Consider the following 18176-nt stretch of genomic DNA (forward strand, 5'->3'; position numbering starts at 1 on the left):
TTAATTTTGTTTAGTTTTGTAGTTTCGCTACTTTTATACGTCAAAAAAAGTACGAAAAGGTTGGAAAAAAAAAGATGTTAATATTAAGCTCATCGATTTTCATAAAAGTGAAATTAGACAAGATATTACAGGAATTTTTTGCTACTAAAGGTCCTATTCAATATTAGATATTATGTCATATTTTGGGGAATTTAAAGATTTAATACAAGAAGGTGACCTAGCGTTAGTTTGGATCTCTAGAGATAATATTAAACCTATCACTGTTGATTCCAAAGAATTTTTCAATACTAGATATGGCTCCTTTCCTCATAGAGATATGATTGGCAAGCCATATGGTTCTCAAATTGCTATTAGAACTAAGGGTAGTAATAAATTTGCATTTATTCATGTTTTACAACCTACTCCAGAACTATGGACATTGTCGTTACCTCACAGAACTCAGATTGTTTATACACCAGATTCTTCATATATCATGGAAAGATTGAATTGTGGACCTAATTCAAATGTTATTGAAGCAGGTACTGGTTCAGGGTCATTTTCTCATGCATTTGCAAGAAATGTCAAACATCTTTATAGTTTTGAATTCCATGAGGCAAGATATAATCAAGCCAAAGAAGAATTTGAAAAGCATGGCCTAATTAATATTGAGAATAATGTAACTATCACTCACAGAGATGTCTGTGAAAGTGGATTTACCATAAAAAAAGGTGATGTTACTTCAAACCAGTTTAAAGATGACGAAGAATACGTCAATTTGGAGGCAAATGCCATCTTCTTAGATCTTCCAGCTCCTTGGGAAGCCTTACCTCATTTAGACACTGTTATTAGTAAAGATGAAAGCGTTGGATTATGTTGTTTCTCTCCATGTATCGAGCAAGTAGATAAGACTATTGAAGCAATGGAAAAAAATGGTTGGATAAACATTCAAATGGTAGAAATACAGTCAAAACAATATGAAAGTAGAAGACAAATGATTAGAACATTGGATGATGCTTTAGAAAGATTAAGAGATATTAAGAGCCACAAGTTAGAAGGTGTTGCTAGAAGAAAAAGAGAGTTTGAAAATATGATTAATGAGGAGAAAAAACTCGATACAAATGCTAACAAAATCGATAAGAAGGACATTTCAACTCAAACAGAAAAGCCAACCTCTAAGAAAGCACAAAATAATAGGCCTATAATTGCCAAGACTAAATTTAATCCATTTGGCAAAGGCTCTAGAGTAAGAGAAGGGGATACTAATTTCCAATGGAAACAAGTCAGTAAAGTTGAAACGGAGATCAAATCTCATACGTCTTATTTAACTTTTGCATTTAAAACGATAACCAATACTAGAGATGAAGAACTTTTCCAAAAGGAGTTGGAATTTACTACCTCTAAGCCATCCTCCCATAAAAAATAAAAAATTACTAATTTCTTTTTACTGAAACGTCTATCATTGGTCAGTATATATAGTAACTAATTTTACAAATGTATAATCTAAAGAGTGTATATTATAAAAAGCAAAAACTCCATATCATAATCATATAATAATACTTCTTGTCTTTTATTACTTGTCAGGCCGTTTAATACAATTTGTGTCGTTAATAGTAAAATTTGGATAACATGTGATATGGAACAAAATTCGTTTAACATTTGTCACAAATTACTCTTTATTCATTAAAAAGAACATTAGAACTAAAGTAATGTAACACAGTAGAGCACTCATCTTGTAATATATAAAATACATTTAAACCATATATATCTCTGTGTTTTTTACCTAACCAGCTCAGTAAAAGCTGCATTCTTCGTTGTCTAAAATTCGCTAAGCCCTCGGACTGGATTTCAAAGTGAACGAAACTCGTCTGCTTATTCAATGAAAAAAAAAAAATTAAAACATTTCAAAATACTAGACATTAATAATAGAAACTTTTAATTCAAGCTAACACACACAGGCATCCCCACTATGAGTGACCAATTCGCAAAGCTGACACTCGAAGGAGCCCCACATGATCGGCCTGGACGTGACTCAGCAACTCCCTCCCCTTCTACTAGCTCGAGAGACTTGTCACCAGGGATCAAAAGAGCTCAATCGACATCTTCGCAATACAGCAACATCAATGCTAATTTCCATGCCCGTATGAAGGCATTTCAAGAACAAAGATCTCTAAAGAGATCTGCCAGTGTAGGCAGTCAGAAAAATAAAGATGACAAAGCAAATCAAGATAATGAAGCTAGTGTCGAATCTGATTCAGACAAGGAAAGAGATAGAGATAGGACGATTGACACTATCACTAGTCATAATTCAGCACCCTTAGAAAATCAAACTTATAGAGATGAGGGGGTAAGGACTCCTACGTCAGGAATTTCACAAAAAATTGTAAATAAGCCATTACCTCCCTTGCCTGGTGGCCCAAGTAATTTACCGTCAATAAATACCCAATTAGACAGATCCAATAGTGGCTCTGGTATTCACAATATTAGCAATAATAGCAATAGTAGCACCCCGAACGATACTCATGTTTCCAATATTAATGTATCGGATGTGTTAAGATCTGATTTGAGCCATAGTATTAGTACTTCTGCAATTAATAGCCATATGTCAAATAGGACATTTGGTAACGACAATGATATAGATACGAATAAGACAAATATATCAACGATGAATATCAACGTTACTCATGGAAATAGATTGCACTCTTCTTCATTATCGAAGGCAGGACAAATAGGAGTTAACGATTTAAAACTCCCAGATATCAATAAGTTAAGACAACAAAGAAGATTACAACAAAGACAACAGGAACAGCAAAACAAAGTTCAACAACAACAGCAAAATGAAGTTCAAAAACAGCAACAAGTTGAAGTCCAACAACAACAATTGCATAAGCAAAATCCAACTAGCCCGATACAGGCATCTCAACAACTACAACAAACATTAGATCCAAATTCTACGCAATTTAACCCAAATAGAAGAGCACCTAAACGGCCTATTACAATGCCTCAAGTAGCTATAAATAGAGGAACTCCTGCTACAAGCTTAAGTGCCAGACGTGGCTTAAAATTACCACCTGGTGGGCTATCTCTAAAATCTCTCCATAAATCTCCAACAACATCTACTTCTGCATCTAATACAGTTCAAGAATTTGCACCATCTCCTTCGAATAAGAAATTACCAATAAATTCTTGTAACAAAAATAATACAACGGAAAATGGGAGGAGATCAAATCCAGGCTCTTTATTAAATGCAATACAATCTACATCTACATCTTCCAGTGTTGAACAACATGACACTCTTGGAACAGAACCCAGAAATTCAAACAGTTCTGGCTCTGGTTCTGGCTCTGGTTCTGGTGGGCTTTTTGCCAATTTCTCAAAATATGTTGATATTAAATCTGGCTCATTAAATTTCGCAGGGAAATTATCATTATCTTCAAAAGGTATTGATTTTAGTAATGGTTATAGTTCAAGAATCACTTTAGATGAATTAGAATTTTTAAGCGATTTAGGTCACGGAAATTATGGTAATGTCTCGAAAGTACTGCATAAACCAACTCAAGTAATAATGGCTATGAAAGAAGTTAGGTTGGAATTAGATGAAGCAAAATTTAGACAAATTTTAATGGAACTAGAAGTTTTACATAAGTGTCAATCTCCTTATATCGTTGACTTTTATGGTGCATTTTTCATAGAAGGTGCTGTTTACATGTGTATGGAATATATGGATGGTAGTTCATTAGATAAAATTTATGATATCACGCCAGAAATTGGTGGCATTGATGAACCCCAATTGGCATTCATTAGTAACGCAGTGATAAGAGGATTACGAGAATTGAAAGATGTTCATAATATTATTCACAGAGATGTTAAACCAACCAATATTTTATGTTCAGCTACCCAAGGAACCGTTAAATTATGTGATTTTGGTGTTTCTGGAAATTTAGTTGCATCAATGGCTAAGACGAACATCGGCTGCCAATCATACATGGCACCAGAACGTATTAAATCATTAAACCCAGACATGACAACATACTCTGTTCAATCTGACGTATGGTCATTAGGTTTAAGTATACTTGAAATGGCTTTAGGTAGATACCCATATCCTCCTGAAACATTTGATAATATTTTCTCTCAATTAAGTGCAATTGTTGATGGTCCTCCACCTACTTTACCCTTAGATAGATTCAGCAAAGATGCTTATGACTTCGTTGCAGTCTGTTTAAGAAAGAATCCTGAAAGAAGACCTACCTACTCTCAACTATTGGAACACCCATGGCTACTGAAATATAATAACGTTGATGTGGGAATGAGTCAATATATATCAGATCGGTTAGAAAAAAGAAAAAGACTTGTCCAAGAGACAGGCGGTAATGAACTTCCAAAAATCATTCCGGCTCTTCATATGGGGGGTCTCCCATAATGCACCCTTTTTCCTGAATATTATTCTTTAATCTTTTGATCTAAAATTTTTTCTTATTTAAATTCCATCTCCATATTTACAATCTCCAATTCAATTCCCATTTTCACCTTCGCTGACTTCCTATTTTTCCTGTTTTATTAATTGTTTTACAGAGCAAATATTTATTGAACAATCCGTAACATTATGTTATTTTCTTCTTTTCCATATTTTCATTTCAAATTTTACACTCGTGGGCATTCTTCCATTTTTTTTCCCCAAATAATTTATTATTATTACTATTATTATATTATTTCCTCCCACTTTAATTACAAATTTCCTCCACTTATATTTTATTTATTACATTTTCATCTGGATTTACTAATTGTGACATTACTTAATTTACTTTATTTTTCTACTATTTTTCTTCCTATATTTCTTTCGAATTTCTTTTCATTTTACTACATTCCTATTTCACATTATATAATATAGCAAAGAAAACAAGCACATGTAAGAATTTATCTACATAATAATTCAATATATAATATATCTACATCATAATTCAATTTGAAAAATTTTTCAAACTTCAAAAATTGTTCTGGTATTCACTTTTCTGATCATTTGAATAGAATATTTAGCTCAAATTTTCAAGTAGTACTTAAAGCTATAATTGTGAATTGACCACGAAAAAACCTTGCTATATTTACATATTTACATTTAGACATATTAACTAGATATTTCAATACCACTTACTACACTCTATCATGAAGATTTATTTACTAGTATTTTTGAAGTCTTCAAGATTTAAGACATCTTTTTTTTTTAATGTCTTGCATTCTGCACTACGGTGCCTTTTTCGGACTTTTAAGCCAAATCAGGATGATCTGCAAAAATATTTTAAGGGTACACACGAAATGTAAATACAACATTTTTTTTTATTGAAAAATAGATATAAAGATGTAGAGATTAACATGACAACTATGTACTTTATTTAAGAGTAGAATAAGAAATGTTTAAAATATTTGTATTCTCTTTTGAACTCTTAATAACGCATAACAAATAAATTTAATTAATATTTAAACATAATAGATAAAACAAATTCTATCATACATTTAAAAAAATGTCAAATAATAACCGAAATCATTTATCAAGAACATACTCTAATACTTCAACAATTGCCACTATTACTGTAAAGGCAGGGAAAACACTCGGAAGGAAAACTAGGGATATCATTAATAAAACATCTAAGAAGTGTTTTATTTTGAAGAAATATTTATTCAAGAATTTTATAATGATCCATTACTTTTATATCATCACAAATACACTTATTGGTTCTATTCTAATATATCCTGTGGGAAATATACGATATATTGATGCTTTATTCATGGCAGGCTCGTCTGCAACTCAAGGGGGCTTAAATACAGTAGATTTGAATATGTTAACTACTTACCAGCAAATAATAATATATTTAATTTGCTTTTTCTGCTCATCAATATTTATTCATTCAATATTGGCTTCAGTTAGATTATATTGGTTCGAAAGACATTTTGATGGAATTGAAGATTACTCCAAACAAAATTTTAAGATGAGAAGAACAAGAAGCCTACTAGAGAAAGAATTATCAAAAACTCAGCAATATCAAAAAGCTACGAATAAAAATCAGAATACTTTTCATGAAAATCTCTTTAGTGGAACATTTATTAATAGAGATTCTCCATTGATGTTATCTGCTACAACTTCACTTGAATATCAAGAAAGTCAGAGCACTTCGAACAGTATTTCTTATTCAGATTCAAATACAGAAAACAGTTACCTTGACAACATACTCTTTTACAAAGGTAAAAATAGCCAAAGAAATGATATTAAAGATATTAAAACATATAAAAATATCAAAACGTTAAGAATTCTTCAAAAACTGAATATGTACAATAAAAGAAAGTTTTCAAGTTTAAAAAAAATGAAGCTTCAACATTTCTCACCAAATAAGATAAAAAGTTATAATAAAAAATGTTTCCGAAATTTAAGTTTTCAAAAGAATAATTTTTATCTTGTAAAAAATTATTTGACCTATATTTATTATCGAAGAAGTATAAGAAGAGATCTTGATTTGGTTTTGAATAATGAACAGGGATCTGTAAGTAGTCAATCCGATACAACTTTGTCAACCTTTCAAAGGGAACTGGCGGAAGATGAAACTATAATATTACCTTCACCTAACGAAATTAACCCAATTAATGCAGATATATCCACCCTTAAAAAAAATCCAACTACCATTAGGTTTGAAATTACTAAACCTCAAATGAAAGGAGCCTTAAAACAAGAAAAAAAAGCAAGCAATTCATATAAAAATGATGAGAATATAACTGCCCTTCAAAGGTTTAAATCGTCATTTACAAATGAAAAATACCTGGGCACTAAAATCAATGTCTGGAAAGATGGACATACAGAACGTAGTTTTCTTACTTTATTAGAAAAAACTAATAAAAGAAGCAAACAACGAAGGAATAATGAACAAAGTTATGATGAACCTCTCAGTGGAAATCATAGTCTGTCATTCAACACTGATTCAGAGGCATCATTTTCAGCGTCTTTAGATAATATATCAACTGTAATGACATATGATTTACCACCACTATCAGCAAGAACAATGAGTACAGGCTACCTATCATATGAGCCAAAACTGGATAGAAACTCAATTTTTATTGGTTTGACTAAAAGCCAAAGAGAGGAGTTGGGAGGTGTCGAATACAGAGCTTTAAAATTACTATGTAAGATTGTATTTTGTTATTATTTTGGTATTAATCTTTTGGCATTTGTATTTTTAATCCCATGGGCATATTCAGCGATGACCTACAAAAATATTATTTTAGAATTTGGTAGCAGTCCAGGGTGGTGGGCAGCTTTCACTGGAATGAGTAGTTCAAATAATGTAGGACTAACATTAACACCTAATTCAATGGCTTCCTTTAACACTGCACCATATCCGCTAATAGTAATTATGTGTTTTGTTATTCTAGGAAATACTGGATTTCCTATTTTTTTAAGGTTTATTATTTGGGGTGCATTAAAGATTACACCTGAATCTTCAAATAGAAAGGAAAGTTTAGGATATCTTTTAGATCATCCTCGTAGATGCTTCACATTACTGTTTCCTAAAGCAGTGACCTGGTGGTTATTATTTACATTATTTACATTGACAGTTTTTGATTGGCTATTATTTATTATCTTGGATTTGAATATTTCCACCTTAGATCCGCTATCAAAAGGCTATAGAGTATTGGCAGGCCTTTTCCAAGGGATTGCAACGAGAACCCCAGGATTTGCGTTGGTTGATGTAAGCGTATTACATCCAACACTTCAAGTGACCTATTTATTGATGATGTATATATCTGTGTTTCCACTAGCAATTTCAATAAGGAGAACAAATGTTTATGAAGAACAATCATTGGGGATTTATGAAAATGAATCAACCTCTGTTATTGATAGAAGTTCTTCTTTCACATCAACCGAGTTAGAAACCCAACAATCGTTAACTTCATGCTCTTCTGGAGAGTGCTCAAATACTAAAAAATTATCAACTAAGTCATTCATTGGATCACATATTAGAAAGCAACTATCTTTCGACCTCTGGTTTCTATTTGTAGCCTTATTTATTGTAAGCATTTGTGAAGGTTCTAAAATTAGAGATATTGAAAGACCATCTTTCAATTTATTTTCAGTATTATTTGAATTGGTTAGCGCATATTGTACAGTTGGCATGTCATTAGGGTATCCAGGCACCACACCTTCATTCACAGGTCAATTTTCTAAACTTTCTAAACTAGTAATTATTATACTTCTTATTAGAGGAAGACATAGAGGTTTGCCAAACTCAATTGATAGAGCTATTATTTTACCAAGCGAAAAGCTAGAACGTTTAGATATTATTGTAGAAGAGCAATCACAAAGACAAAAACAATTGCCCAATTTAAATGATCCTGCTTCTGAATATGTAAATACCAAATATAAAGAAGTATTAAAAGTTCTGGAAAATTTAAAATTCTGGTAACAAAAGAAAATATTGTATATGCTTAAATAAGTTAACTAGTATATACAAGGAAACACTTTTAACGAATGAATTTCTATAATTTTAATTTAAAATATTTTAATATATAATATATTTCCAAATATAATAAGGTTAGTAATAAACACCCAAATTTATGTAATTCTATCGACAGTATATATTATTGTAAAAAAAGAGGAACGTTCTAATTTTAAATTACTTATTCAAAAAAAGCTATTTTTGATCAATAATTACCTCTCCAGTTAATTGATTAGAATATAAGTGACCATAATTAAAGTTTGGAACACCGATAAATAAAGTTCCTTCATCATTTACTAATAAACTTTTTCCAAAATTCGAATAACCAGAGGAATTATATTGAGGATTAATCATATGTAAATATCTCAGAGATCTCATTATGATGGACCTAGAATGCTTCTCCTCTATTTCTTTTATTAAGTCAGCCATTGATATTTTCCAAATTGCACCTAGATTATCAAAAGAGCCAGGTGCTGAGATATAAATAACATTTGAGCTTTTACAATATTCAAATTGATTTCCAAATTCTACACTCATAGGAAAAGTTTCTGATAATGTAAAAAGTTTTAATTCTATTAAAAATTGTAGGGTAGGCCCATTTTCTTTATAAATGAAAACTTTATTAAGTAAATGCTGTGATACTGCAATATAAACTTGGCCATTATATTCCCATGATTTTATAACTTTGCCAAACATTCTATGGGTTTTTGAATTTTCAAGTTTAAATACGCGTGAAGAACCTTTTTTATTCAAATATATTTTTTGTTGCTTAATATAATATTTGGGTAAAGAATCCTGTGATAACCCAGTTAGCTGATAGGCATATACAATTCCTAAATTTTGAATTGCAACGTATAAATACCTATCTGTTATAGCTACTGCTGAACCAAAATGCTGATAAGGATATGAATAAGGTGATCCATTTAATGATATAGTATGTAAATCTGCTAAATTTAGATTTTTTTCCTTCTCATCTTTGCTTAGACCATTTTTTGCAATATATTCCATAAAACTGCTAGATGGTACAATGATCAGTTTTCCTGTTTCCTTATCACCATAATATTCAGATCTTAAAACTAAATCTGGTATTCTATCATCATCTATATGACCTACTCCACCAATTTTTAATTGATGTACAAAAGGGCTATCATCAGTAATTGTAAGATGAACTCTACCATTATTATAGAATGAAACTGAATTAGAACCTGGTTCTGATATTAGCAAAAAGGTTTTGGAATCCAACAAAATTTTGTCCAAATATTTCCCCTTCATCCCCATAACAGGTTCCGTCTTTTTAATATTTAATATATGCTTAGATTTTATGCTATATAGGCTTTGAACTTGATCCCATGGTAAAAGGTAAACTTTCCCCGTTAAATCCTGCAAAGGGGCACTGATAGCCAAATATGGCTTATTATCATTTTCAAAATCACCAAATGATAAACTTTCTCCAAAATTAGAAGGTTCTAAGTTATCAGGTGATATATGGATTCTATTATTTAAGGCAGTTGTAATATGAAATGAAGAAGCTTCATTATTATGAACCGTTGGCAAATTCTGGCAAAATTGTATCGTATCGAGAAATTGCGAGTCTTCTATAAATTCAGTACGGAATAATAATTCAAATTGGGTTACACAATTTCTAATCATGGAAATAATATCCAATCCACCTCCCATCCAATGATCTTGCAAAAAATTTCTTATCCTTGGGCAAGAATTATATGCTAATTTTAAGGGTAAATGGTTTTTGTTTGAAACAGTTAACATTTCACTTTTTGAGGCAACCAAACCTCGTTGAATTACACACATTTTTAATTCATTATATGTAATCTGTTTTCGGGAAAGTCCGTTCATATCTAATAATTCCATTATATCATTCTCCTTTGGTAAAGACCAGTTTGTATTAGTATAATGATCCCAATTTTCTTGATCAATTTTACGAATAACACTATTCAATTCAACAAAATCTCCAAAAAAATCCACAAAATTATGAGCTTTATCAATATTACCCTGAAATTCAAGTTCACTTAAAACTTTGATTAGGCCATGGTCTCTATAGTTATCCACTAAGGAATGCCACGACGTGTCAGAAATTTGATGTGTCAAGACACCGGTTAAAAAAGCTTGTAATTTTTTAGAATCCTGTGAACTTCGAACTTGTTCATTATACCCATATTTAGCTTTCCAAAGTTTTATCCCATTTAATAAAAAAGGCGGCCAATGGCTAGCTTCTGCAAAATCAGTCCATTGCTTATTGTTGTTACAGGAATAAAGAGCATCTGGGAAAAAGGCACCTGCTTTATACCAAGGAGAGTATTCTTCAAAATACTTTGGAGTGGCTCTTGCTAAAAATGTTAGATGCGAAATAACTCCAGCACAATCTGCTAAATTTGCCAGATATATAAGGTAGTATAATGGAAAGAGGAATATTTTTAATCGTTTAGACATTTTGGGTTAGTATATAACTCAATATTCAGTATTTTAAAAAAAATAAACTACTGTGAGTTAATATTCTAATTTGATATTTTTATTCTGATAAAGATCTGAGTAAGCTTCATTTCATTAGGGTAAACTATTCATGGTCGTGGGTGCCTTAAATATTAGATTAACTTTACATTCTCGGGAATACTCCGAGATTATTTGCCAAGAAATAAATTAACTAATACTGTGATGTAATAAAATTAATTAAAAGATTTAATAAAATTAATTATACTAACTGCTATATTTAATTGCAAAAATAAATAATAATTTTATTAATAAATAAATAAATAAAAAAATAATAAATATAATGGCATACAAAAATAAGAGAATAAATAAATAAGGGATGAATATATGCCTAGAGGTTAAAGAGTGCTTGTATGGCAAATAATGATATTATGAAAAAATAATTTATTTTTTATTATATTTTTTTTTAGCTTGGTGTAGAATATTTTGGAAGATATCTTAAATTCATATGGCATACTATTAAGGAATGAAATAGGTAGATATCAAATGAAGCCCGGATAATATGTAGATGTAAGTATGTGAAAATTGGCTTGTTTAATTGAATTTAATACCTTTGAACTTTTTTTTATTATGTGTATGAGTAAGTGTATTTTTTGAATATTAGTTTTTTTTCTTGTCATATGTTTGTTTAATACTTTTAAAATAAAAAAAAAGTTAAATCTATTAGAACACAAATATTTACAGTTTGTAACAAATACACTTTCACGATTTCTATCAAAATTAAAAGAATTTAATATGACAAAACGAGAAAGAATATTATGAATGCTAATGCCATTAATGTCAAATAAAGGAGAATGCATAGAGTGTATGATAAAAAAAAAAGAAAAAAATAGAAATAAAAAATAATAATAAATAGAAGAAAAAGAGAAAAAAAATAAATAAAGGGTCTGACATCTAAAGCGTAACCAACAAGTTATGAGAATCCAACCTTTAAAAAAAGGTATATGGGGTTTGGTAATAGTGATTACTTGTTAAGCATATGATCAGTCAAAGAAATGTATTTTTCTTTTCTTGGGGGTGAAAATATTAATTGTCACATCCAGATGTAGCACCATGATGCAAGGAGAAGTAAATCATGTTTTGCTAAAGAAAAATGCACTCTAAGCAAAATATATTGTCATACAAATGAATGAATTCAATTAGTGGAATTTTCTAATTTTAGAGAATGTTATTTATGATAGTATTAAAACATGGTGACGTATATGTAAATAAATGCAACAATTGAGAGCACTTTAACCAATATTTCTTCTTCTCTTTTTAGTCGTTATTTTTTTTTCTTATATATATATATTTTCAAACTAATGATTCTTCTTCAGGTGTAGTACTGCCTCTCATTAAGAAATGCTTAGCACATTCATAAGCAGTCCAAGAAATAGCTGTTGCAGGCATGTTTGCAATGACCCTTGGTTTCATCCCACGAACAAAGCCTTTCCAGCCTCTTACTGAGTAAATAGCTTTAGCAGCTTCGGTCATTGTGCTTGCCTTTTTCAATTGGCCTGATCCAAGGGTTTCACTACCCCTTACTTGTAGAATGGTTTTAATACAATCCAATGGGGTAGTAATAGCCGCACAGGTTGCACCACTAATCCCACCACAAAGACAATGAATGAAAGGATTATAAGAGTTTGTTGGATTGAAAAACTTGGTAGTAGATTCATAAATGACGAAGTTGAATGCTGCAAATGGAATATCCATAGCGATTGTTGTTGGATAAGAATAATAAAATGCAGCTAACCCTTCATTTTGATATATAGTCTTTGTCATATTCCATATCCTACCATTATAATTCAGTTGTAATCTTTGTTTGACAGTATCAAAGGGATTGAAAAGAAAATCAGATACAGTAGTAGCAGTTGCACCACATAATGCAATTTTAAAGGGATGATACCCCGTATCATTCTCCTTAATTAATCTGCTCTTGCAAGCTTCGTAAGTAGCAAAATAAATCGCATGGGCTGGGCCAGCACCAACTAAGATGGCTTGAACACCTTTCCAAGGGGCTAAATACCCTTGGGTATGTATAATATTTTTTAATTGTGTGCTGATATTAGAAGACATCAATTTTAAGGGACTCGAAGAGGATTGTATTCGAGTCTTTAATGAATCCACGGGAAACATCACCATATGTTCCATGATCCCAGCAAATGCACCTGCCATCAACTGAGATGACAGTGGTGCCGTGGATGGCATAGATTCATAGTCCTCCACTTCGACAGGAGAGTCTAATTCTGACATATGAGCCAAATAGTCTGTGGGATTTCCCTCTTTTGTAGTAGCCATTTTATTAATGTTATTATTGTTATTGAAGTTTTGACTATTATTTTCTTTTTTTGTATTTTGCTTAATTTATTTCAATACTATATTTTTCAAAAGTTGTCTGTGTTAAACTTTTAACTTTTTTTTTCACAGCTAATGAATAATATCACAGAATAACAAAAAAACCTAGAAATAGAATGTCCTATAAGTAAAATGTTTCTTGAAGTTTTATGCTCAATATTTGTTATATTTTCAAGGTCCAACCGATATCAATTTACGTAAAATCGAGCTGATCGGTAGACGGGTCTAGAACGGGGTTGAGATTAAACAAGTTGAAAATAGGGAATTAAAATGATTAACAACTACTATTAGTATAAATAATGATAATAAAAATAGTAATGATCGCAGGATAATGGCCAACTGTGAGATTTAAGTTAGTTTGTATGTAACTAATATGATATTATTTCTTATAGTTGGGTGTGAGTGTATCTTGTTATATAAAGTTGCAAGCTGTGTGCAAAAATCTGATTTGAAAAAAATAAAGACAAAAAAATAAAAAGTCACTAAAGAATCAATAATTATCGATCAGTAAATTCACTAGTAGTTGTATGGTATAAATAGAGATCAAGTAAGTTGGAAGACGAAGTGTGTATAATGCTTACGTGCGTGTGAGATGAGTCGTCTTGAATCGATTCGAGTCTAGTATCTGCAGCGTATGTATAAGAGGGACGGTGTGATGTAAATATGCTTGCTGTATTGGATGTTTGACACAATTACTGAATTTTTTGAGAAATAGGTAATTTGCAAATTGGAAAACGTATAATGTATAGTGTGCAAAGCGTGCTTGTGAATTTAAAAGACTTTTGCACTTTTGATTGCAGATGTGTCAAACAAAGTTCCTTGTGGATTGTAACGAAAATAATTGGAAATATGAACTGTTTAAGGCAATGGCTACCAAGATGGGATAAAGAAGAATGTGGCATTGGAATGCACGGTTTATATACCAAAGCAATACGGTAGATACAATACATAGACCCCTGCGATGAGTAAGGCCTAGGTGATAAGCCTGGTCGTCCAAGGCAGGGTGCATCATGCAGTGAGAGTAATCAAGTAGACTAGTTGAGATAATTTATCGAGCCTGGACACTAGGCGTCCCTCTCTAAGAGCATCGAATTACTACTCTACAACAAGTAAAAACAGCAGCAGCGTCGGACTATACCATTAGTAGAACAACAATAAATAAATACAACACAAGACACGCAGCATATTAGTACAGTACAGGGCAGGGCTTAAACCGGGTCCGGCATTCTCAGTGGCCTCAAGGCAATTCAATTCTAGAAAGGTTTGCCAATTACTCCTATGAAAACTAACATAGGTGCCACAATGAGATAAAAATCTATTTTACCGGGTGTAAATAGGCCAGTCACGACGGTAGAAAACACATAGAGTCTGTTTCCAAGGTTAGCCGACATTATCCAGCCAGATCTACGACATTATTATTGAGGCCAAATACCAAACATCAAACTTCAAGGGTCGTCAATTACTAAAACGTTGAAAGTCTAGTTGAGGGTGGAACTTTCGCAAGTTTGTCAAGGTTTGAAAGGTTTTTTTTTTCGTATCGGGTTTATTGGTATCTAGCTGTACTAACATTACGTAACTTGAAAAATGAGTAAATGTCAAAAAAAAAAAAATAAAAAAATAAAAAAATAGAATACAAAGAATAGAACTTAATACTTAGATCAAGGATGATACCATCTGTTTGGGTATTGTTATTTTATGTCCCTCAGAATTAGAAGAGAATATGGTAACAAACGCGATTGCATCTTGAAAAATCATTGCTTGGAAGCAGAGATTGAATATAAAAAAAGTATATAGAATAATAAAGGAATATATGGCTTTATATATGTGTGCATGTTGCTTGTTCGGCTTAGATCCTACCAACAAATATTTGGAGTCCCATATGAAATACCTTCCATGTGAAAAGTCAAGTGGAAAGTTATGTAAGTAATATTTTTGAAGATGGTAAAAATAAAATGATATAAAAACAAACTCGATAAGGGTTAGTGGAGGAAGTGAGGCGTAAAATAATAATCTATAACAGTAACCATACATAAAATATTTGAGAAAAAAATAGTAGTAAAAAACAGTAATGTAAAAAAAAAAGGAGAACAGTTAACCGGTTTGCAAAAGTGCCGTAGTAGAGATGCAGCAAGTAAGTGCTGCTTAACAAAAAAATGTAACATAAAAACGTAGTAAAATCAATAATGTAGCAAGGCCTTGATGAACAGACAATTAAAAAAAGAAAATAATACTTTAATGTAGTTAGAGCGTGTAAAATGATGGAACGTCAATGGCCTTTTTTACGTTGTTTCCTAGTCAGTAAATAATGACTATACTAAATCCAAATAATAATATACAATGGGGCAAACCAAGAAAACTGTGGATGGAACACCTGCGTAGATGAAGAATCTACCATAAACATCTAATTTTGGTATATCATAATGCAATTCACATTCAAATTCTTCAGTCTTGTTGATACTATCAATAGTACCTTCAGACTTGATCGTTTCGACATGATAATCTTCAAATCTAAAGATGTGGATTAAAATACCATAGATCACAGGCTTAGCAATTACATACTTCCAAATCAAAACACAGATGACACCAACGATAATCTTAGCAGGAATGAAATACCATTCATGATTGTCATTTAATTGGAAAACAGTTTGGAAATCTTTATATCTTATTAACCAATTTGAAAATTCTAATCCACAAACGACACCAATAAATGCGACACTATCTTCATAGCATGGGCAAAAGTCGATTGGCCTTACATGTTTAAATAATAAAACTAATCCAAAGGAAACTGAAAAGATTGGATACCAAACATGATCTGTTAAATCAATCTTTAACATGGGACCTGCATATTTGATGATTAATCTACCAAAAAAGGTAATAACCCCAATTATTGCACCTGAAGCCAAATCTAAAACACCATGCATACCACAATATAATCTTCCAAGGACTAAAGTAAAATAATATGCAAGTATTAGAAACACTAAAAATAGTTTCATTGGAACCGAAAATGCGTCTGTTAAATATAATGTTAAAAATAACCATAAACTTACTGCAGTAGCATTAGCTGTGTGTGATGATGGTGCACCATATTCTTTTGTAGTATATTCACTTAATGATATTCTTTCTAAAGGTGGAGCTCTTGGTCTTGGCAAACACCAATAATCTTTTAAATAACCGCTGATATACAATGAATATCCCAAGACATATACCATATCCATACATAAATGATAATGGCCAACCCATAATGGTACGGGTAAAAAGACAACGAAGAATGTATGAGAACCCATTAATGAAGTGTAGGCAAAAAATTTATCTCTTGTTGGAGTACGATATTTAACTTGCCATCTATATAACATTTCAGATTGTGTATTTGTATAGCGCGTCAAATATTCTCTGAATGCATACCTGAAAGGTGACATTTTTTCCTTAAAATGTTCACCACCATGGTTTCCAGGATCTAATAATTGATATATATCCATTTTCCCATAATCTAATGGTTTTTCAATTTTTTCTTCAGCAATATCTGAAGTACTTGAATGTAATTTTGAAGATAATTTGGTAATTGAATCAGATGAAGTCAAGATATCATCTACACTCGAAGTAGTTGAGAGGGTAGTTGCTGATAATTTTGATTTAATTAATTCCTTTTCTTGAGTAAGTATATCTGGCTTTTCTTTTGAGCCTGACCTACTCATGTCCCTACTGATTAAATTGGCAGGCATATTGGATAAAATTTATGGATAAAGAATGTTTAGAAATGAGTTAGAGGATAAAATTATGGATAACAAATGATTGCTTGAATATTAAAAGAATAAAATAATAAGAAATAGATAGATTAATAGAAGTTGATATATATTTCTTCAACTAAGCCGCTAGTTAAATTGAGGAGCTTCTAATGGGTATAATTTAAAGAAAAAAAATAAAAAGACAAGTATATTCCAATGGTTAACTAAAAAAGTAAGATAGTGGCTTAGGTATAGATCAAAATATAATAATAATATAAACTTATATATATGACTGCTAAAAAAAATTTAAAACGTAAAAAAAACATAAAGAAAAAAACAGAAAATATCTTTATCAAATCCAATAAAATAAATTGATCCTCATTTTCTAATAATAACCACTTCAAAGCAAATGTAAACAAAATATGCAAACAATTAAAGTTAAGTTAGCAAAATATTAAGATACAAAAAAATCTTGAAGGATTGAGTGAGACAGTTCGATGTAGTCACCTTCATAAGATACGAAAAAAAAGTTTCACATTCAAATCGATCATCGTATCTCTTAACAAGGACAAATTATTTGTCCTTGATGAAAGCCCTGCAGTAAAGAGCTATTGTGAATTAAAAAAAAAGACAAATAAGTATCGATAGACAAATTAACGACATCAAAAAAAAATAAATCCATTTCACGTAATAATTTGGCAAGAATACCTCCATAAAATCATTGTGACGCTGAAAAAAAGTCTCAAAGAGAGCATGATGACCATACAAAAAACTTTACGAGAGACGTTTAGGAAGTATGACAATAATGAAACGCATACAAAATTAAAATAGCCTAATATCATTTCACATTACATCCAAATGAAAGCAAAATATCCTTATTTCAGTTTGCAAAGAGTTCCAAAAAGTCAACATTGATAATGAGTACCGACGCCAAATGCAAGGGCAGGTATCCAATCCCAAGGCAAAATCACCCAAAGCAACAGTTATTTTTGAAAAGTTTCTAAATAGAAATGAATGACAATTATGAATAAAGTCTTAGGCACACTCTTCGGCTGGCATTTACTGCATTTGAAAGACGGTGCTCCGTGTGTTTCTCCACTCTTTAAAGCTATGATAATTCGGCTATAGCCCCATTCAGAGTAGGCCAGGAACTTTATTG

General features: G+C 31.3%; 6 protein-coding genes across 6 annotated transcripts; 3 read left to right on the forward strand and 3 right to left on the reverse strand.

Moving 5' to 3' along the window:
• Positions 1 to 172: 172 nt before the first annotated feature.
• GCD14 (tRNA 1-methyladenosine methyltransferase subunit GCD14) lies at positions 173 to 1402 on the forward strand (the record flags this gene model as incomplete). The annotated part of the gene is made up of 1 exon (XM_004180526.1): positions 173 to 1402. The coding sequence occupies one exon, from the start codon at positions 173 to 175 to the stop codon at positions 1400 to 1402; it is 1230 nt and encodes a 409-aa protein (XP_004180574.1).
• A 543-nt stretch (positions 1403 to 1945) lies between these two features.
• PBS2 (mitogen-activated protein kinase kinase PBS2) lies at positions 1946 to 4396 on the forward strand (the record flags this gene model as incomplete). The annotated part of the gene is made up of 1 exon (XM_004180527.1): positions 1946 to 4396. One exon carries the CDS (start codon positions 1946 to 1948, stop codon positions 4394 to 4396), a length of 2451 nt encoding a protein of 816 aa, XP_004180575.1.
• A 1096-nt stretch (positions 4397 to 5492) lies between these two features.
• Positions 5493 to 8420, forward strand: TBLA0D05650 (potassium ion transporter; the record flags this gene model as incomplete). Its single annotated transcript, XM_004180528.1, has 1 exon — positions 5493 to 8420. The coding sequence occupies one exon, from the start codon at positions 5493 to 5495 to the stop codon at positions 8418 to 8420; it is 2928 nt and encodes a 975-aa protein (XP_004180576.1).
• A 228-nt stretch (positions 8421 to 8648) lies between these two features.
• Positions 8649 to 10901, reverse strand: TBLA0D05660 (uncharacterized protein; the record flags this gene model as incomplete). The annotated part of the gene is made up of 1 exon (XM_004180529.1): positions 8649 to 10901. The coding sequence occupies one exon, from the start codon at positions 10899 to 10901 to the stop codon at positions 8649 to 8651; it is 2253 nt and encodes a 750-aa protein (XP_004180577.1).
• A 1350-nt stretch (positions 10902 to 12251) lies between these two features.
• TBLA0D05670 (uncharacterized protein) lies at positions 12252 to 13238 on the reverse strand (the record flags this gene model as incomplete). The annotated part of the gene is made up of 1 exon (XM_004180530.1): positions 12252 to 13238. The coding sequence occupies one exon, from the start codon at positions 13236 to 13238 to the stop codon at positions 12252 to 12254; it is 987 nt and encodes a 328-aa protein (XP_004180578.1).
• Positions 13239 to 15604: 2366 nt separating this feature from the next.
• On the reverse strand, positions 15605 to 16987 carry LCB3 (sphinganine kinase LCB3; the record flags this gene model as incomplete). The annotated part of the gene is made up of 1 exon (XM_004180531.1): positions 15605 to 16987. One exon carries the CDS (start codon positions 16985 to 16987, stop codon positions 15605 to 15607), a length of 1383 nt encoding a protein of 460 aa, XP_004180579.1.
• Between the last annotated feature and the right edge of the window lie 1189 nt (positions 16988 to 18176).

The sequence above is a fragment of the Henningerozyma blattae genome, chromosome 4, assembly GCF_000315915.1.
Source record: "Henningerozyma blattae CBS 6284 chromosome 4, complete genome".
NCBI classification, from domain to species: domain Eukaryota; kingdom Fungi; phylum Ascomycota; class Saccharomycetes; order Saccharomycetales; family Saccharomycetaceae; genus Henningerozyma; species Henningerozyma blattae.